This window comes from Microcebus murinus, chromosome 8 (genome assembly GCF_040939455.1).
Source record: "Microcebus murinus isolate Inina chromosome 8, M.murinus_Inina_mat1.0, whole genome shotgun sequence".
Lineage (NCBI taxonomy): Eukaryota > Metazoa > Chordata > Mammalia > Primates > Cheirogaleidae > Microcebus > Microcebus murinus.
Window position 1 is genome coordinate 102,031,090 of NC_134111.1, and position 16,411 is coordinate 102,047,500.

The following is a 16,411-nucleotide window of genomic DNA, read 5'->3' on the forward strand; positions in this document are numbered from 1 at the left end:
ATAGGATTGTTCTGGAGACAAGAATAAAGACACAAAACAGTAAAGGCAGATGTCCATGGTCTATCGGAAAAAAAAAAAAAAAAACAAACCCTTACAAGTGAAGAATTAAAACCTTGAAGGACAAATTCAGATTGGGGAAAACAGGGCAGTTGCTTAGGACTCAATCAACCTCCTCACTTGCCAGAGTGAAGGGGCCACTTGTGGTTGCTTTTCTGGAAAACAAAATGTACACTAGCATCTAAACATCAGAAGCCATGTGGCTGTCCAAGAATTTATTCGTTAAATCCAGGTTGAGGTTGTGCCATAAAGCAAGGGTTTTGGTCTTTGCTTCTTTTGACTTTAAATATTTTTACTCATATAGGACCATTACGGTTCCTAAATGGTTTTTAAGCCATTTTTTAGGTTTCAATGCTTAACAATAGCATCCGTACCCTTTTGATGCAATGTAGGCCCTAATAATCAGCTTCTGTAGCAAAGTGAATGATAAAGTCAAGCCTTGCTCAATTTTTAAGAAAAACGTCTAACTCCACAAACGTGTTTACTGATGTGTGAGTTTCAATGCACTTCTACACTCAGAGCAATGATTTATCTCATAATAGTGATCTGGAAGAATGATGATAATTTGTCTATTTTCATTTAAATAGTTGATTGGAAATATTTATTTCATATAAGGGCTATTTTGAAGTTTACAACTAAAAACAAATTGACATGAATTACATCATTTGGTCGAGACTTACTGAGCACCTACTATATGCTCACATGCTAGGCAGCAGCGATGGAAGATCTACTCTCTGTCTAGAGTTGCTCACAGCCTTGTGATATGGGATGTATGGAAAGTAATGGGGCCGGGCGCGGCGGCTCACGCCTGTAACCCTAGCACTCCGGGAGGCCGAGGCGGGAGGATCGCTTGAGGTCAGGAGTTCAAAACCAGCCTGAGCAAGAGTGAGACCCCGTCTCTACCATAAATAGAAAGAAATTAATTGGCCAACTAGTATATATAAAAATATTAGCCGGCATGGTGGTGCATGCCTGTAGTCCCAGCTACTTGGGAGGCTGAGGCAGGAGGATTGCTTGAGCCCAGGAGTCTGAGGTTGCTGTGAGCTAGGCTGATGCCACAGCACTCACTCTAGCCTGGGCAACAAACCGAGACTCTGTCTCAAAAAGAAAAAAAAAAAAAAAAAGTAATGCATTCAAGAGCCTGGACACCCAAGTTTGACACCAAATTCAGCTTCTCACAGCTTTGGGTGAGTTCACTCTATTTTGGCTTCAGCCTGGAGTCAGCAACCCATGTTTTAGCAGGATGGGGACTGCAAGAGGGGTGGATAAAAGGGAGATAGTAATGATCTAAAGGCATGCTGTAAGGTTAAATTACTATGCATTCTACCTATTGTTGGTAGCCGATAACAATACAAGCTAAAGCTACTGAGTACTTGCTCTGTGCCAGGTACGGGGCCAAGCACGTCACCTGTATCATGCTTCATCCTCCCAAAAACCCTCTGAAGTACCATTATGATCCCATTTTACATTTAGGGAAACTGAGCCTCAGAGGCTAAGGAACGTGAGCAAAAGCACAGGGCCCAAAGCACTTAAGCCAGAATTTGGAACTGGCTCTTTTGGCTTCCAGACTTAAGAGACCCCACTGGGGTCTTAACCATCCCTTAGGGACTATTAAGCTTGTTGTTTACCGTCTGCCAAGTGCCTACCACCCTGTTGACGGTTCCATCCGTTCTGGCCCAGTCACTTTTCTCTTTAGAGAGTGGACCTTTTCTCTGCAGCTTCTGCAGAGTGTGGTGGCCTTACCACGCCTACTATTTAAGAGAACCCCAGTCTTGGGCTCAACAGGGATGGGCAGAGCCAGACACTGAGCAGAGAGATGCATCCAAGACATGGAGCAGCTTGGTAATTTTCACCGTTGTTATATTAGCAAATAACTATTTCCAATTTTATGTCATCGACAACACTCTTGAAACAAGTAACAATTCATGACCTTTTTGATAAATGAGAGTGCTGAGGAAAGGGGATGCATTGAGGCTACTCTCCTAAAGGATTTGAGGTGACTCGATGGACAGGCACCCTCTAGGGGGATGGGCACAAGCAGATGGGCCTCATATGCACGCAGACTCCCTCACTTGAGCCTCTAAATTCCCCACTCAGGGTACACCTAGACCCTGACACCAAGACAGCAGAGATGACTGGTTCAGCCCCAGGACCTCTTAAACCCCAGGCACCATCTTGTGATCCATCCCTCACTCAGCAGAGACAGAGAGAATGAACCCAGCAATGTGAAAAACCAGCCACAGAAAATCTCCCCAATCATTTGATTGTATAAATAATTTATTTCTGTTCACAGCATCGTATATGCATTATAAAAGGCTATGGAAACAAAAGAGGAGGACGGTCAAGACAGAGAACTACAGCAGTAGAAAGGAAAACTGAAACCGGGGGACTCGGTCCCAACACCATAACAGAGAATCTGTGAAGAAAATTGTTCTGAAACAAAATTGGCCTCCCTGTGTCTATTAGAAAACATTTCAAAAGCTCACTTGGGGAGGCCAGCTTCCTCTATGAGAAACCCATTCATTCTCCAAAGGGCAGAAGGCATAATAAATCACTGATTGACATATTGTGGGGACTACCCCCTCCGTGATTACTCCAAGGTGATTTTATCTGTGCTTCCTCTGGTGGGTCAGAGACAAAATGGGCTACTATTAGGTCAAACATTACAGAAATCAACTGAGACTCTTAACTATTAGTTGATACACCACAGGGCTTTACTTTACTGCACAATTACTAACAGTTGATTGCACCCTTAAGTATCGATAATGCAAAAAACAAAATCATCTTGCATCATTTTTAAAGCATGACAGGATTTGAACAGTGATCTTGAACCTAAGTATCGTTAGCACAAGAAGGTTACAGTATTTGGCATCTGCAATGTCACAAAATAAATATATTATTCTTTCAATAGTGTGGAACTACCAAAATGTCAAAGTGCTTAAGAAATTGTTGCATGTGAAGAAAATAAAGAAAGATGGATTTTTTTTTTATAATTCTATACAGAATCTTCGATGATGGGACCAGCCCATTTAGAAATCAGTGACTATGCTGTCGATATGTAAACTGAAATCTGGCAGGCTTTCAACATTGCGTAGCTATACTTTCTCTACTGAGTTTCTACAAAAGACCAGCATTGGAGGGGTACCAAATATACTGACAAAAGAGAAAAAGTAGATGGGCTGCTAGATTTCTGCTTTTACAGAATTTCATATAAGAATTGGGTTTCAAGCAGGAAGCCAGAACTTCTGCCTCTGGTTCTTAAATTAACTTTCAGAGTGTAATGGACAATAGATATGGACTTATAATTTGACTAAATCACATGCTCAGGCATGACCATGTCCAATTTCTATGGGCCTCCTTTGTAAAGAAATGCGTAACAGCCAGGGAAATCATAATTCTATCTGAAAATATAGATTCTAAGAGGAAATTTAAAAAACCAAACAGTAAGTTTTAAGTTTCCCTTTTGATACTGTGTTGCAGCGTAAATGACAGCTTCTGCAAACCAAGACTCAGTCCTGATTATAAAGGATTTTTTAAATTACATTATTAAAAATATGTATTTATTCTTCTTTCACTTTACCTATTTTCCAAAGCTTCTTTCAAGTAAACTGTAAAGTGCCTGAGTACCAGTGACCATTACGTCACATGCTTTCTTTTATCTCAAGCACTCATTGTTGTTTGCATTTGCCCAAAGTGCTGGCTGGCTAGGAAGGCCAGTTCCCACAAGGATGAATTCGGAGGGGCTTCATCCTTGTGTTTTTCCTTCCCTTTTAAATCCATGCAACGAGGTCTGGCTTTTGCAACAAGGTGGGGTTTTATTTTTTGGTGCATGACATCAAATACTCTAAGGAGACATTTTTAATGAAATACTTAACGAGATAGGCCACAATGAACCAAATTAGAATTGTGAACATGTCACCACTTGCCATAAAGGGACATAAAAGGGCAGAGCAAAGTCTTTTTTCCTAAGGTGAATATTTCTAAGGTAAGTATTCATTTGTAAAAGTTTTTTTTTTTAAAACGTGTCTGAAAACCCATCATCACGCGGTTAGTACTGCAAGAGACACCCCTTGCAAAAAAAAAAAACCATCTTGCAATTCAGCACACATCTGCAGCTGGTGTGCTCACCCAAACCAATCAGTAGGCTAAGAGAATTTAAAATCCACACATATAGGTCTAGGTATTTATGCCAATTACACAGTACAGAGGGAGGTCCCTGTATCCACACACACACACAATCCATCCAGCATTTACACCAAGAGCCTTGCCCTTTAAACACCTTTAACTATCCTGCAAACAGTAAATGCATCATTTGCCACCACCTCCAATAGTTTTTTTTTTTTTTTTTTAATTTTTATTGGTCTCTTTGTGTGATAATGACCTACACATGGACAGGGTCCAAACCATCTGGAAGATGTCTGATTCCAGGCTGAAAAGCAGTTCTCAACAAAACTGGTCTTCTGTAGCCACCACAAAGCACCAGGAAAGGGGCATCTTCGAGGCCATTCCCAGCCAAGGCCAGCACAGTGCCCGGTGCCCCCTGGCTGCTGCATTGTCCCAGGCAGTCCTCTGATGGCCCAAACCACCATCTCCTCTGGGCCCAGAGCAGGACAAATGAAATTTCAACAGGGGCCTGCCCTGTGACATAAAATTATTCAGCTTCCACAGCCCCTGAAAGCAAGGAGAGGTGTCCTGTCCAAGACCCCCCACTGCCGACGTGCCCCCCACATGGGTAGCTCAGGGTTCTGGGAATGCATACCTCAGGTGACTCCCAGGTGCGATCCCCCAGCGGGGGCGGGGCAGTCTGAACTTCTGGCCCCGCAGGAGTAGGAAGAAATCGCTTTTGTCTCTGACATCTGAGCCTTCCACCTGGGGCCGAGCGCGGACAGCAGCGCCCGCACTCGCACTCCCGCCGCGGCCGCCCACCCCGCCAGCAGCTCTCGCGTTCAGACAAAAGGTCCCCTGAGCTGGGGGTGGCGGCAGGCCGAGCAGGCTAGGAAAGCAGCCTCCACACCCAGGTTAAGTCATCAATCCCGCATTTGGGTGCGGGGATTCCGTTCTAAAAATTCGAAGCATCGCTTTGGTTCGCTGTCTTTGTTCGCCGGCGCGGGTTCTCGCGCACGCATCCATCCATCCATCCACCCGTTCATTCATTCATTCATTCCCGACTCACTCGCCGCCGCCCCTCGCTCCGGGAGCTGCCGGCGCATTACCGCTTCTTCTTCTGCTTGAGGGACTTCCTGCGCTTCAGGATCATCTCATAGAGCTTGTCCATGCCCTCGGTGAGGCCCTCGCCGATGATGGCGCACGCCGGCTGGACGTGGTAGGTGGTGGCCGGGATGAGCTCGTGCAGCGCCAGCTGCTTCTCGATCTCGGCCACCGGCAGCGACTTGGGCAGGTCCTGCTTGTTGGCGATGACCAGCAGCGGTGTGCCCTGGTTCTCGGCGAACTTGGTCACCTTGTGCAGCTCCGTCTTGGCCTCCTCCAGCCGGTCCACGTCCACCGAGTCCACCACGTAGATGATGCCGTCCGTGCAGCGGCTGTAGGACTTCCACAGCGGCCGCAGCTTCTCCTGGCCGCCCACGTCCCAGAAGTGGCAGCTGATGCCCTTGGCCGTGCCGTTGCTCAGCTTGATCTTCTCCGTGTTGAAGCCGATGGTGGGCACCGTGTTCACGAACTCGTTGAACTTGAGCCGGTAGAGCACCGTGGTCTTGCCGGCCGAGTCCAAGCCCAGCATGACGATGTGCAGGGACTGGAAGGCCGAGATGTTGGAGGAGATGTTGCCCATGGCTCCTCGCTGCGGCGCCGGCCACTGCGGCTGCGGCGGGAGGGCGCCGCCCCCCGAGCAGTCACGGGCCCGACGCGGCCGGGCGCACCTGGGCCCCGCCCGCCGCCCGCACCCGCCCGGGCCTGGGCGTCCCCGGGACGCGCGCGCTCAGACGCCGCGGGCTCTGCGCCCTCGCCGGCGGGGCTCGCGGGCTGCGGGCATTGCGCGTCTCCCGGCGGCGGCTTTGTCTCCCGCCAGGCAGCCCCGGCTGCCGCGGCTCCCCAGGCCCGGCTAGCTCCGCCGCCTGCTCCGGCCGCGCCCCGCGCTCCTGCGGCTGCCGGCTCCCCGCGGCCGGCCGGCTCCGGGCTCTCGGCGCGCTGCGCTCCCCTCTGGCCTGGGGCGGCGCCGCGGGGCCGCTCCCGCTCCCTGGGCGCGCCGCCGAGGCGCAGGCGGGCGCGGGCTTCCCCGGGCGTCGCTGCTGGCACGGCCGCCTCGCTGTCCCCGCAGTCCCCGCGCCGCCGCCGCCGCCAGCCTGCAGCGGCCAGAGGGCGCCCGGCCCCGCCCCCGCGCGCCCCGCCCCGGCCCCGCCCCCGGGCCCGCCCCTCCCGCGGCCGGGGTCAGCGCGGGCCCGGCCCCGCCGGCCGTTTCGCGCGCTTCGGGCCGTGTCCGCTCGCCCCTCGCGGCCCCTCCCGCCCCGCGCCCGCGGAGACAATGGCCCGAGCCCGCTCTTCCTCCCCAGCCGGCTGACGCGTCTTACGAAAATAGCTCCGGCTCCCGGAACCCCCGCCCGAGCCGGCGCCCTACCTGGCCGGCCGCAGCCCGGAGCGCCACAGCCTGCCTGGGGGACTGGGTCCCGGGGTCCCCGCTCCGCCCGCGCCGGGAGCGGGGCGGGGAAGGGCAGCGCCCGGGGGAGGGCGAGGGTGCCGCCGGGCGTCAGGGCGGTGGGAGCAGGCTCTCCCACCCCCAGCAGAAAGGACAGGAAGGTCCCGGCTTCACTGAGCCGCCACCCGGGACGCGTCCACACCCACCCTCGCGCCCCTTCCGCGCCTGGGCCTGGTCCCCTGTACCGCCCGGGCTCGGCTCCTGCCTGAGCTCCAACAGGCTCCGCCGGCCAGCGCCGTGCTCGGGAGCCCGGGCCTGTGTCCGGCCGCCCTGGAGGCCCAGCTTTTCCTGCCTGGTGGCGGCGGCGGTGGGGGCAGGGGTCCGGCATTTGTATCCTTGGCTGCGATGGGGATCAGGGGACCTGCCTGCTCCTCATAACTGCGGACACCCAGGGTAAGCGTTGGCACCTTGGGAGAGCACCCGCTGCCACCCCACTTTGGGAGTCGAGAACCACCTGCCGGCAGGCGCACCCTCCGCAGGCAGGCTCAGCGTGCGCCTGGGGCTCCAGCACACCTGGGGGCTGAAACGAAATGTGTCTCTGGCTTGGAGCTGGTGGCACCGTGATTACACACACTGATAGTCCCTGGGTTCCACCTTCTGTCGCCCCAATTCAGTAATTTCATTCTGGTTTATAAACAGGTAACATGCACGTCCTCTCTGGGTTTGGAGGAAACAGAGTGCATTAAGCATAACCCACGAATCCGGTGTAGACCAGCTCGGGGAAGGCCAGGGGCAGAATGGGCAATCACATCTTCACAGCCCTGCTTACCAGATAGAAAAGATGGAAACCGGATCAAGGGGGAAGAATGAAAATGTTAGTTACTTATGAATAAAACCCAAGATTTTATAAAAGTACTTTTTCCCTTTGTTTTCACAAGCTATTGTAAAATATGTGATGTCATTGGTACCAAAACATGTGAGAAGGCCACATCTGTAGAAGGAAGGGCAAGCCACCCACCTTTGGGATTCCCGTGGTGGCAGCGGCCCCTGCAGTCATCCATGCTCCAGAGCAGGTCCAGGGACTGGAAATGGAAGGTCAGGTTGGGAAGGATCCTGTGGATCGTTCCATCCAGTCCTCCCAGATGAGAAAACCAAGGCCTGGGCACTTGCGACTTTGCCAAAATGGAACCGAGCTGCAGACTGTCTGTTCCAAGACCAAGAGTCTGCCTGCTGGCCTCCGCACACCACACGCAGCCTCACCCTGTTTCAGTTCAATGGGGAGGAAAGTGAGCAACCTGGATTCGGTTGCATAGGATAGACGTTCAACTCAAATGGAGTTGGACAAAAATGTAAATATATTTCACTGATGTCATTGAAAAGTCCAGAATAAGAGTTAACTTCAGGCATGGCTAGATCCAGGAACTTAACCCTTTGCGCTCGCTTGCTTTTTTTCTCGGTTCCTTTATTCTACTCGGGATTTAATTTTTTAAATACCCCAGATTTTACAAAGCGCGGCAGTAGAATAAAACACTGGTGTTTCTTTTCATACAAACTTATTTATTTGGATTTTTTTAATATTTCAAATTATTGATACATTCAAAGAGTTATTTTAATCTCTATACTTTTTGCTAACCGTGTTGAGTCACACTCGACATCCGAGTGCAAAGGGTTAAAAGAGTCTTTAGACCAGATATCCTTCCACCTCTCCTCTGTTTTCCTGTGTTGATTCGTTTTCCTACGGGCAACCTTGCACACACATCCTTGGTTTAGATCCTGGAAGGAAGAAAGCATGCCTTTCCCCCACCAGCCCCAGCAGGGCCTGAGTGCACACCCCTTTGGCCTGCCCGGCCCGCCGTGACTCAAGCACGGCTGTGCAGGACGGAACACACTGACTGATGTGGCTCAGGGGCTAATATTGGGAAGGGTGGTTCACAAAGAAGAATTAGGGATCTGTTGCCAAAAGGGCAGCTGACAGTAAACAAAAATGACAGATGTTAGCGTAATTCACAATAATGTCATTTCAGTTATTGGGAACCCTGGGAAGACAGGATTTTGTGTTTTTGGAGTGATTTTCTTGGCTCTCTCCAAGGCCTGCCCCATAGATAGCCACCTTTTGATGAGACTGTTTCCTCTTCTCTGCCACAGGTAGGGCTGGGGCTGGGTGACAGCCCAAGATGAGACTGTGATCAGTAGCTTGAGACCTGGGCATTTGGAAAGGGACAGACCAGACTAGAGGGCTCTTTGTCTGGTTGCCACAAATGACCTTAGCGTGGAACTCCTTTGTGGTCACTTGCTTCTACCCCATAGTCAGCACTTGCTTCTATTGTAAAGATAGTAGGAGGGAATATTTTACTAAAACAGCCAGCCTGTTTCCTTGGCTATAATAATTACTAGCAAGAGCCTCAGTGGTTTTGACTGCAGCCCCCACTTTTTGCACCCCCACGATGGTGTTTAGCAATAAGGAGCTGTCTGCTGTCCAGTAGGAGAAGCAGATTAATGAACATTACTAGAGCTTTCCGGAACAGCCATGAGACAGCAACTCAGCGTAATTGAATAGCAACTGCTCTACATCCTAATTTCACTCACCAGGTGACAAGTTGATTTTACAGTTAATAATTTAACTTCTAACACATAAAAATGTCATTCGGTTGAGTCAACTAGTAACTTTCCTTCAAATATGGATTTCTGTTGAAAAACACTGGAATTGTAAAAAGGAAAGTAATGCCTATCCCTGTCAGACAGTCAATGCCTACTTCGAGCCTGTTCCTTCATCACATGCATCATGGCTAAATTCCAGCAAGTGGAAGATATTGGCGACACTATGCCACCGCCTTCGTTTTAATTAATCAGAATAAGACATTTCTCAAAGAATGGCACGCGCTGGTGTCCCGTCTGAGATGATTCAGTTCCAGCGGCAGCATGTTTCAGGTCCTCCTCTCCTTTCTGTTCTGCATCAGGACGACTTTATGCCTGGAGAGGAACTCAATCATTCTGAGTAAACAAAATGTGACACCTTGGCAGTGATTTTGAAATTGCACCCTCAAGTATTCTTTTCTCCCCCCTCTGATGGCTTAGAAATAAAATATACCACCAGTTAAAATAACTTTTGAACGAACCTAGCGAACAGAGAAATACATTGCGCCGTCATTATCTTTGCCTCGGTTAGACGGATAACGCAGAATGCAAAGGAAAGCAGCCGTCTGTACCTGGGCACGGATGAGGACAGAGATCGGAAGGTGGGCGTGTGTGCCCGCGCGCGCACGTGGCAGTGTGGGATTGGTTGCAGGTTCTCACTGGAAACCTCCCTTGCAATGCTGGGCCCCGTCCCAGCACCCAGGCCCAACTGCTGTGGTGCAGGACTGCCCTCTACTGAGCGTCTCGGGTAGCAGACGACGGCCTCTACAGAGACACAGGGCCTAGTGCTTAGCAAATGTTCAATACCGTATTTATGCAATGAGTGGACAGAGATAAGTGGCGCCCTAACCTTGTTCTCTCTGTGGCGATGGAGGACTAGTTCTCTTAGAGCCCCACTGGTTAAAGTGAGACGGTGTCAAGTGCTCATGGATGCTTCTGTCTGGGACTCAGAGCTGGGGGCCATCGATTCTCAGACTCCGGCTTGGGTCTCGTCCATGAGACCCATGGAGAACAGGGGCCCTGGGTGGCAGGGGTGGAGTGGGGCTGAGGGCTGGGGGTTACTTGCAAGGAGAGGAGATCCAGGAGACCAGCAGGGCAGGAAAGGGCTTTACCAGGAAGCTGTTGAAAGAATCACAAATCGATGGAAGGGATAGAAACACAGCACCCAGGAAACCCAGCTGAGATTAGAGATGGGGGAAACCGATCTTTGCATGCAGCTCGTGGGCAGGGGTGGGCAGCTGGAAGCGGAGAATGAGGCCTGTTGGACAGAGAAGCATCCAGCCTGCAGCAGCTGAAGCAGGTGGTCCAGGACTGCAGCCCTTATCTGACGGGACGGGCTCCTTAACGGGGACCCACACGACACTCTCAGAAGCCCAAGGGTGTGCAGGAGGACCTCATCCCCGCCACTGCCTGGTTGCTGTGCCCACTCCAGCAGAGATGCTGGCCCCCCAGACACCGGCGCCGAGGAGAGTTCTGTGGACGGGGCTGTGGATTTGGGGGAAGACAAATGAGAATCAGGGATGCCTGCAGGCGTTTGCTTCATTCAGGTGGTCCAAAGCCTGGAAATAAGCAAAGCACTCCTCTATTGTCCATTCAAGTTCATGGCTTTAATGGAAAAAAAAAAAGGTCAAGGTGCCTTATTTTTTATTTTGCTCAGCAGCGGGATTTCATTTTTCCAACAACCACCACTACTAGTGTTTTACATTGTTGTTGTCACTATTTTTTGGCCTAAAATAAAAATAGCTTAAAGACTTTTTCTCTATTCAAGTCTTCATTAACAATCATCAATCTCTATCACAGGACTGGCCGGGGTGGGGACCCTGTGGCCTCAAGGCCACATGTGGCCTTCTGTATTCCCAAGTGCGGCCTTTATTAAAAGGATTTGTTCTGTAAAATTTTGATTCAGTCAAGAGGCTGCACTCAAGGATCCAGAAGGTCACCTGTGGCCCCAGGGAGGCAGGTCCCCACCCCTGCTTGGAACCCAGGACTCAGGCATACAAAAATGACAGAAAAGCATTAATATCAGTGCCAATATCTTTTCAGTTCAGAGGGAAGAGAAGGCTTGGTATGCTGAAGTTATTTCTGACTCCTTTAATAATTCAATCTCTGTAATTAAATTTCTACTCTAATAGCTACAGTGGAAAAAAACCAAATCAACTAGTAACAATAAATATCAGATGATTAGAGAGCTGCCCCATGAACCAAAACATATTTGATGGAAACTCAGAGAACTTTAGTCTCCCCCTCCCTCCCCGACAGGTGAGCTGGGTGCCTATCCCTTTCATTTAATTAGAACCTCGTTGTCTGGACCTAGGAGAGACGGAGACAATCACGCCTTTGTGCTTCTCCTAAGCCCCGCTGGCTCCCTCAGTCCAGCGGAGGAGGACAGGGTGTGCTGCCAGCTCCCTTCTCTAATGTGTGGTCACTCAGGATGACTCTGCCCTTTTAAAGCAACAATTGGCTTTTTGTGGCACTATCTTCTATGTGAGCATGGCACAAGCATCTGAAAAGAGCCCTTTGGCTCATTGCTGCTTTTGTTGGTGTTATAATAGCCACTCGAGATTATTACTCCTTCCTCATGGGTGGCACTGGGCTTATGCAACCTGATGCCTCGCTCCGTCCACCACAGAAAATCCCTTTCATTCTACTCTCTTGCTCCCACCCCCTTCAGTCTCCTAAAGCTGCTTTCCTAAGGTGATTGGCAACCAATGGAAAAATCCGAAGTCCTTTTGGTTCCCTTCTTTCCTGGCCTTCCAACGGACCTGTTGATCCCTCCATCCTTCTTAAAATTCTTCCCTAAGAAACCCCCCCTGGCAACTGGCAGCATTTCCCTCACTCTTCGCCACTCTACACGCTGCTCCTAAGACGCAGGATGGACTCGTGCTAATGACCACCCGGAATGGAGATGCTCACAGGTTCAGGGTCTAGCCAGCCGCCAGGGCCTGCAAACTCATGCCTCTGCAGCCACACTCTCCCCACCTTTCCCATCTGGACTAGTAGGCTTGGTGTGTGTCTTCTCATTAGTCGTCAGCCACAGAACGCTGGCGGTCCGCGGTGATGGGTCTTGGACATTCTCTTCCTCTCTTCTCTCAGTAGTTAATTCCATCTGCCTCTCTTGATATCTCAGTTGCTATCTGTCAAAAGCCAGAAGAGCTCAACATGGACTATTGAACTCAGAGCACTCTCTCTGTCTCTCTCTGTCTCTCTCTCTCTATATATATATGATAGTACATCTTCACCAAGATTATGCCGCAGCACGCCAAAGCAGCACCAGATGATACACAAACTCATTGCCTTTCTCTCCCTCTGATCACCTCCGACCTCTAACCATTTCTGATTCTATTTCAGAAATGGCTCTTGGAATTAAAACTGTGAGTGCTTTTAAAACATATTTGTGGGGTTTTCCCCCTTTGGTTCAAGATAGTTGCCTTTATTTATGCTTTGATGAATACAGTATAGACTTCCATTTTTCATGTGGAAAGGAGTGAATGGCACCTCCTTTATCCATTCTGCTTGAGTACCGAGGATGGAGGCAGCTTATCTGATTGATCCAAATCCGTCCCACCTCATTAGTAGTCAATGGGTAGGCTCAGTGGCCCCTTCCCCACCTGTCATGGGGCAGGTAAGCTCCGTGGGCTTGGCCCTCTTATGATCCAGGGCTGAGAAGGCTCATATGGCTTAGATCCCTGGCCTAAGCTGTTTCCTTCAATCCAGCGTTTCCTGGAGAAGAAAGGCTGGGGAGCTTGGACATCCGTGTTTGCCCGGCCTAATACGGCACTGCCCCCCGGCCCAGCGGGGACGTGGTAAGTGACGGGATTTAGGCCTCAAACCCCACCCCTTAACCTCTCCCATGACCTGGCAGGACACGCCGCCAAACGCCATGGAATCCCAAACAGATGAAGAGAAAGGCAACAACAGAGAAAACGCTAAGGCAAGAAGAGACCCAAACAGAAAGGCCCCGAGAAAAGGCGCAAGGACACGTAGGGCAAAGCATGAAGGAGGAGACTTTAGCTGCTGCTCCTTCTCAACCCTTCCTCCTTTTTCTTATTTGTGATATTTTCCTTCTGGTCAAAGACGTCACGATTTTTGTGGAGGATCTAGACCATTATTTGTTCACCGCAGAGCAAACTTTTCTCTGTTCAAGAGAACTAAGAAATGACTGGGTGGATCATTTTTTGATCAGGTGAAACACTGACGTGGTACCATGTTACAATGTTCATAAGGAGCAGCAGGTATCCGCTGAGGGGACGCCCGTCCTGCCTCCTCGCGCCACCTCCCGCCCACTACAGCTCCTCTCCCGGAAGGCGTGAAGGTGACTGCATCCATCGGGGTCTGCGTCTCCTTCCAGAGACTCCGTTCTGCTTTTCCATACCTTAGAATGTATTTGTGCATCTCTAGAATCCAGAGCAAAGGGACAGCAGTAGCATAAATTAATTTGATCTTGGGTAGTCTGGCAGAGCAAAGATCTGGCCATGAAGCACCAAGGTGAAGAAGCACTCCAGGGAGAAACTACAAGCTGTTTCGAGAAAAGAAGTAGCCACTAGAACTCTCCCGCTGTGGCTGTAAAGACCTTCAACCTACAGCCCAGCCCTGCCTAACCCTGAGCCCAGCAGGACCTCTGCTCCCAAGAGCAACTGGGTTCTGAGTTCCCTTGCAGACGAAGCCCCACATGCGTCCCTTGGGCACCGTCCCCTGGAACTTCAGCCTCGCCCCAGTGCACTGCACTCCCGCCGCCCAGAAGACCTGGCTTCTATCCCATCCGCCTCAGCTGGAGCCCCGACAATTGACTGGCCATTTGCAGCCGCCTCCCTGTCTCCTGCATCTGGCCCTACAGCTGCTGCCTGGCGGCCCCATGTTGCCCGACTGGCTCAGATGGAAGGAGCAGGGCGAACTGAAAACGGTAACTCCAGAAAACAGGCTAGCAGTTTTCCAGCTTGTTAGGGCCTAGAATGAAAAGACAAAAAAAAAAAAAAGCAAAGAAATGAGAATAAATTTAATTTTGTGATGGAAGAAGTGTACTTATCTCATTAAATTCTAACTTATGATCTAGTCTTTCTTAACTTAATTTCCAGTCTGCTGTTCATGGACCATATCATTGTTTTTATCTAGTGATAAATGTGCAAAATAATTAAAATAAAAACAGTCTTAGGTTTTTCCCTGCCAAAAAAATTGTAAGGTCAAATATGACAATTGAGCCTTGATTCTGGGCAGAGTGAGAGTCAAGAAACCAGTATAAGGCCGGGCGTGGTGGCTCACGCCTGTAATCCTAGCACTTTGGGAGGCCGAGGCGGGCGGATTGCTCAAGGTCAGGAGTTCAAAACCAGCCTGAGCGAGACCCCGTCTCTACCAAAAATAGAAATAAATTAATTGACCAACTAAAAATATATATACAAAAAAAAAAATTAGCCGGGCATGGTGGCGCATGCCTGTAGTCCCAGCTACTCAGGAGACTGAGGCAGGAGGATCGCTGAGCCCAGGAGATTGAGGTTGCTGTGAACTAGGCTGACTCCACGGCACTCACTCTAGCCTGGGCAACAGAGTGAGACTCTGTCTCAAAAAAAAAAAAAAAAGAAACCAGTATGAAAATCATATGTAGCCATAGGGACACAGAGTTGGCTATCAACAGGAGTCTTCCCTAAAATGTTGATTATATAAGCCAGAAACTGGAATGACCACCCGTAGCTATATTACTAAATAATCTAAATAATCTAAAATACTGCCACCCAATATAAAACTTCAGAAGTATTAAGAAGAATAAGATGGCAGGGTGAGGTGGCTCATGCCTGTAATCCTAGCACTCTGGGAGGCCAAGGTGGCTGGATCTCTTGAGCACGGGAATCTGAGACCAGCCTGAGCAAGAACGAGACCCTGTCTCTACTAAAAATAGAAAAAAATTAGATGGGCAACTAAAAATAGAAACAAAAACTTAGCCGGCATGGTGGCTTACGCCTGTAGTCCCAGCTACTCGGGAGGCTGAGGCAGGAGGATCACTTGAGCCCAGGAGTTTGAGGTTGGTGTGAGCTAGGCTGATGTCATGGCACTCTAGCTCAGATGACAAAGTGAGACTCTGTCTCAAAAATAAATAAAAATAAATAAATAAAGAAGAATGAGATGAATTTGTGTGTGTTGATATGGTTAGGACTATCAGATATTGCTAAGTAAAAAAGCATGTACACAAACACTCCCATCTCTATGGAAAAAGTGTGTGTGTGTGTGTGTGTGTGTGTGTGTGTGTGTGTGTGTGTTAGATAGATAGATATTTGGTGTACCTGGGACTTTTCCAAAAAGATACACAAAGAACTCTTGGGGATGGTTACCTCTGGACAATGGAACTGAAGATGAAGAAAAGAAAGGAGACTCATGTTTTATTGTAAACCTTTCATACTGTTTGAATGTGTTTTCTATGTGCATACAAATATTATTTTCATAATAACAAGAAATGTCAAAAAACCCCATTTAGCTAATGAATATATGCACCAAAAAGAAAAAAAATGCCTGCACACATGTGCAGATTTGAGAAGCTATAAATTCTGTACTGCATTCTAGACAGAAAGAATTAAAATACATACAGCAAGTGCCCAGAGAGTGAATTAGCAAACCAGCAAATGCCAAATCGCTGTAATCAAGGGATTCCTGTTCGGCCGCATGAGGTCCATAAAAGTAGCCTTCAAGCATGGCTGAGATGTGGGGCCTGGGAGGCACATCCGGGGCGAATTTATGGACAGCATCATCTTCCCCGGGGCTGCTAGCCTCCTGCCTCAAGGTCAGGCTGCCAAGGTTAAATGAAACATTAACATTTAGAGGTACTTTCCCGCGGAGGTGGAGGTGCAGAAGTTTAGCTCTTCTGAAACCTTTAACCTTTCGGGAAGGTGTCATGCTGCCAGCATCCTGAGTTCTCTGCAGGTTTTCAAATGATCCTCTGCAGGGCTCACCCTGAGATCTAAAACAGTGGACTAAAAACACGCCTGGGAGACTGACTGCAGACGTTTGGGGCCATGACTTAAAAATGAAATTTCTCCTTTCTGCTCTATGTGCATGCGAATTATCTTTCATAATGACATTTAATCTACATATCATTAACGCCTCATCACACGAAAGCATCTTCCCAGCAGTTTCTGCAGGTAGTGGAGA

The 16,411-nt window shown here is 49.4% G+C and overlaps 1 protein-coding gene across 1 annotated transcript; it reads right to left on the reverse strand.

Annotated features, from left to right (window-relative positions):
• Positions 1-2,316: 2,316 nt before the first annotated feature.
• On the reverse strand, positions 2,317-6,354 carry ARL4C (ARF like GTPase 4C). The gene has a single exon (XM_012753296.3). It carries the CDS (start codon positions 5,843-5,845, stop codon positions 5,267-5,269), a length of 579 nt encoding a protein of 192 aa, XP_012608750.1. The 5' UTR covers positions 5,846-6,354; the 3' UTR covers positions 2,317-5,266.
• Positions 6,355-16,411: the final 10,057 nt, after the last annotated feature.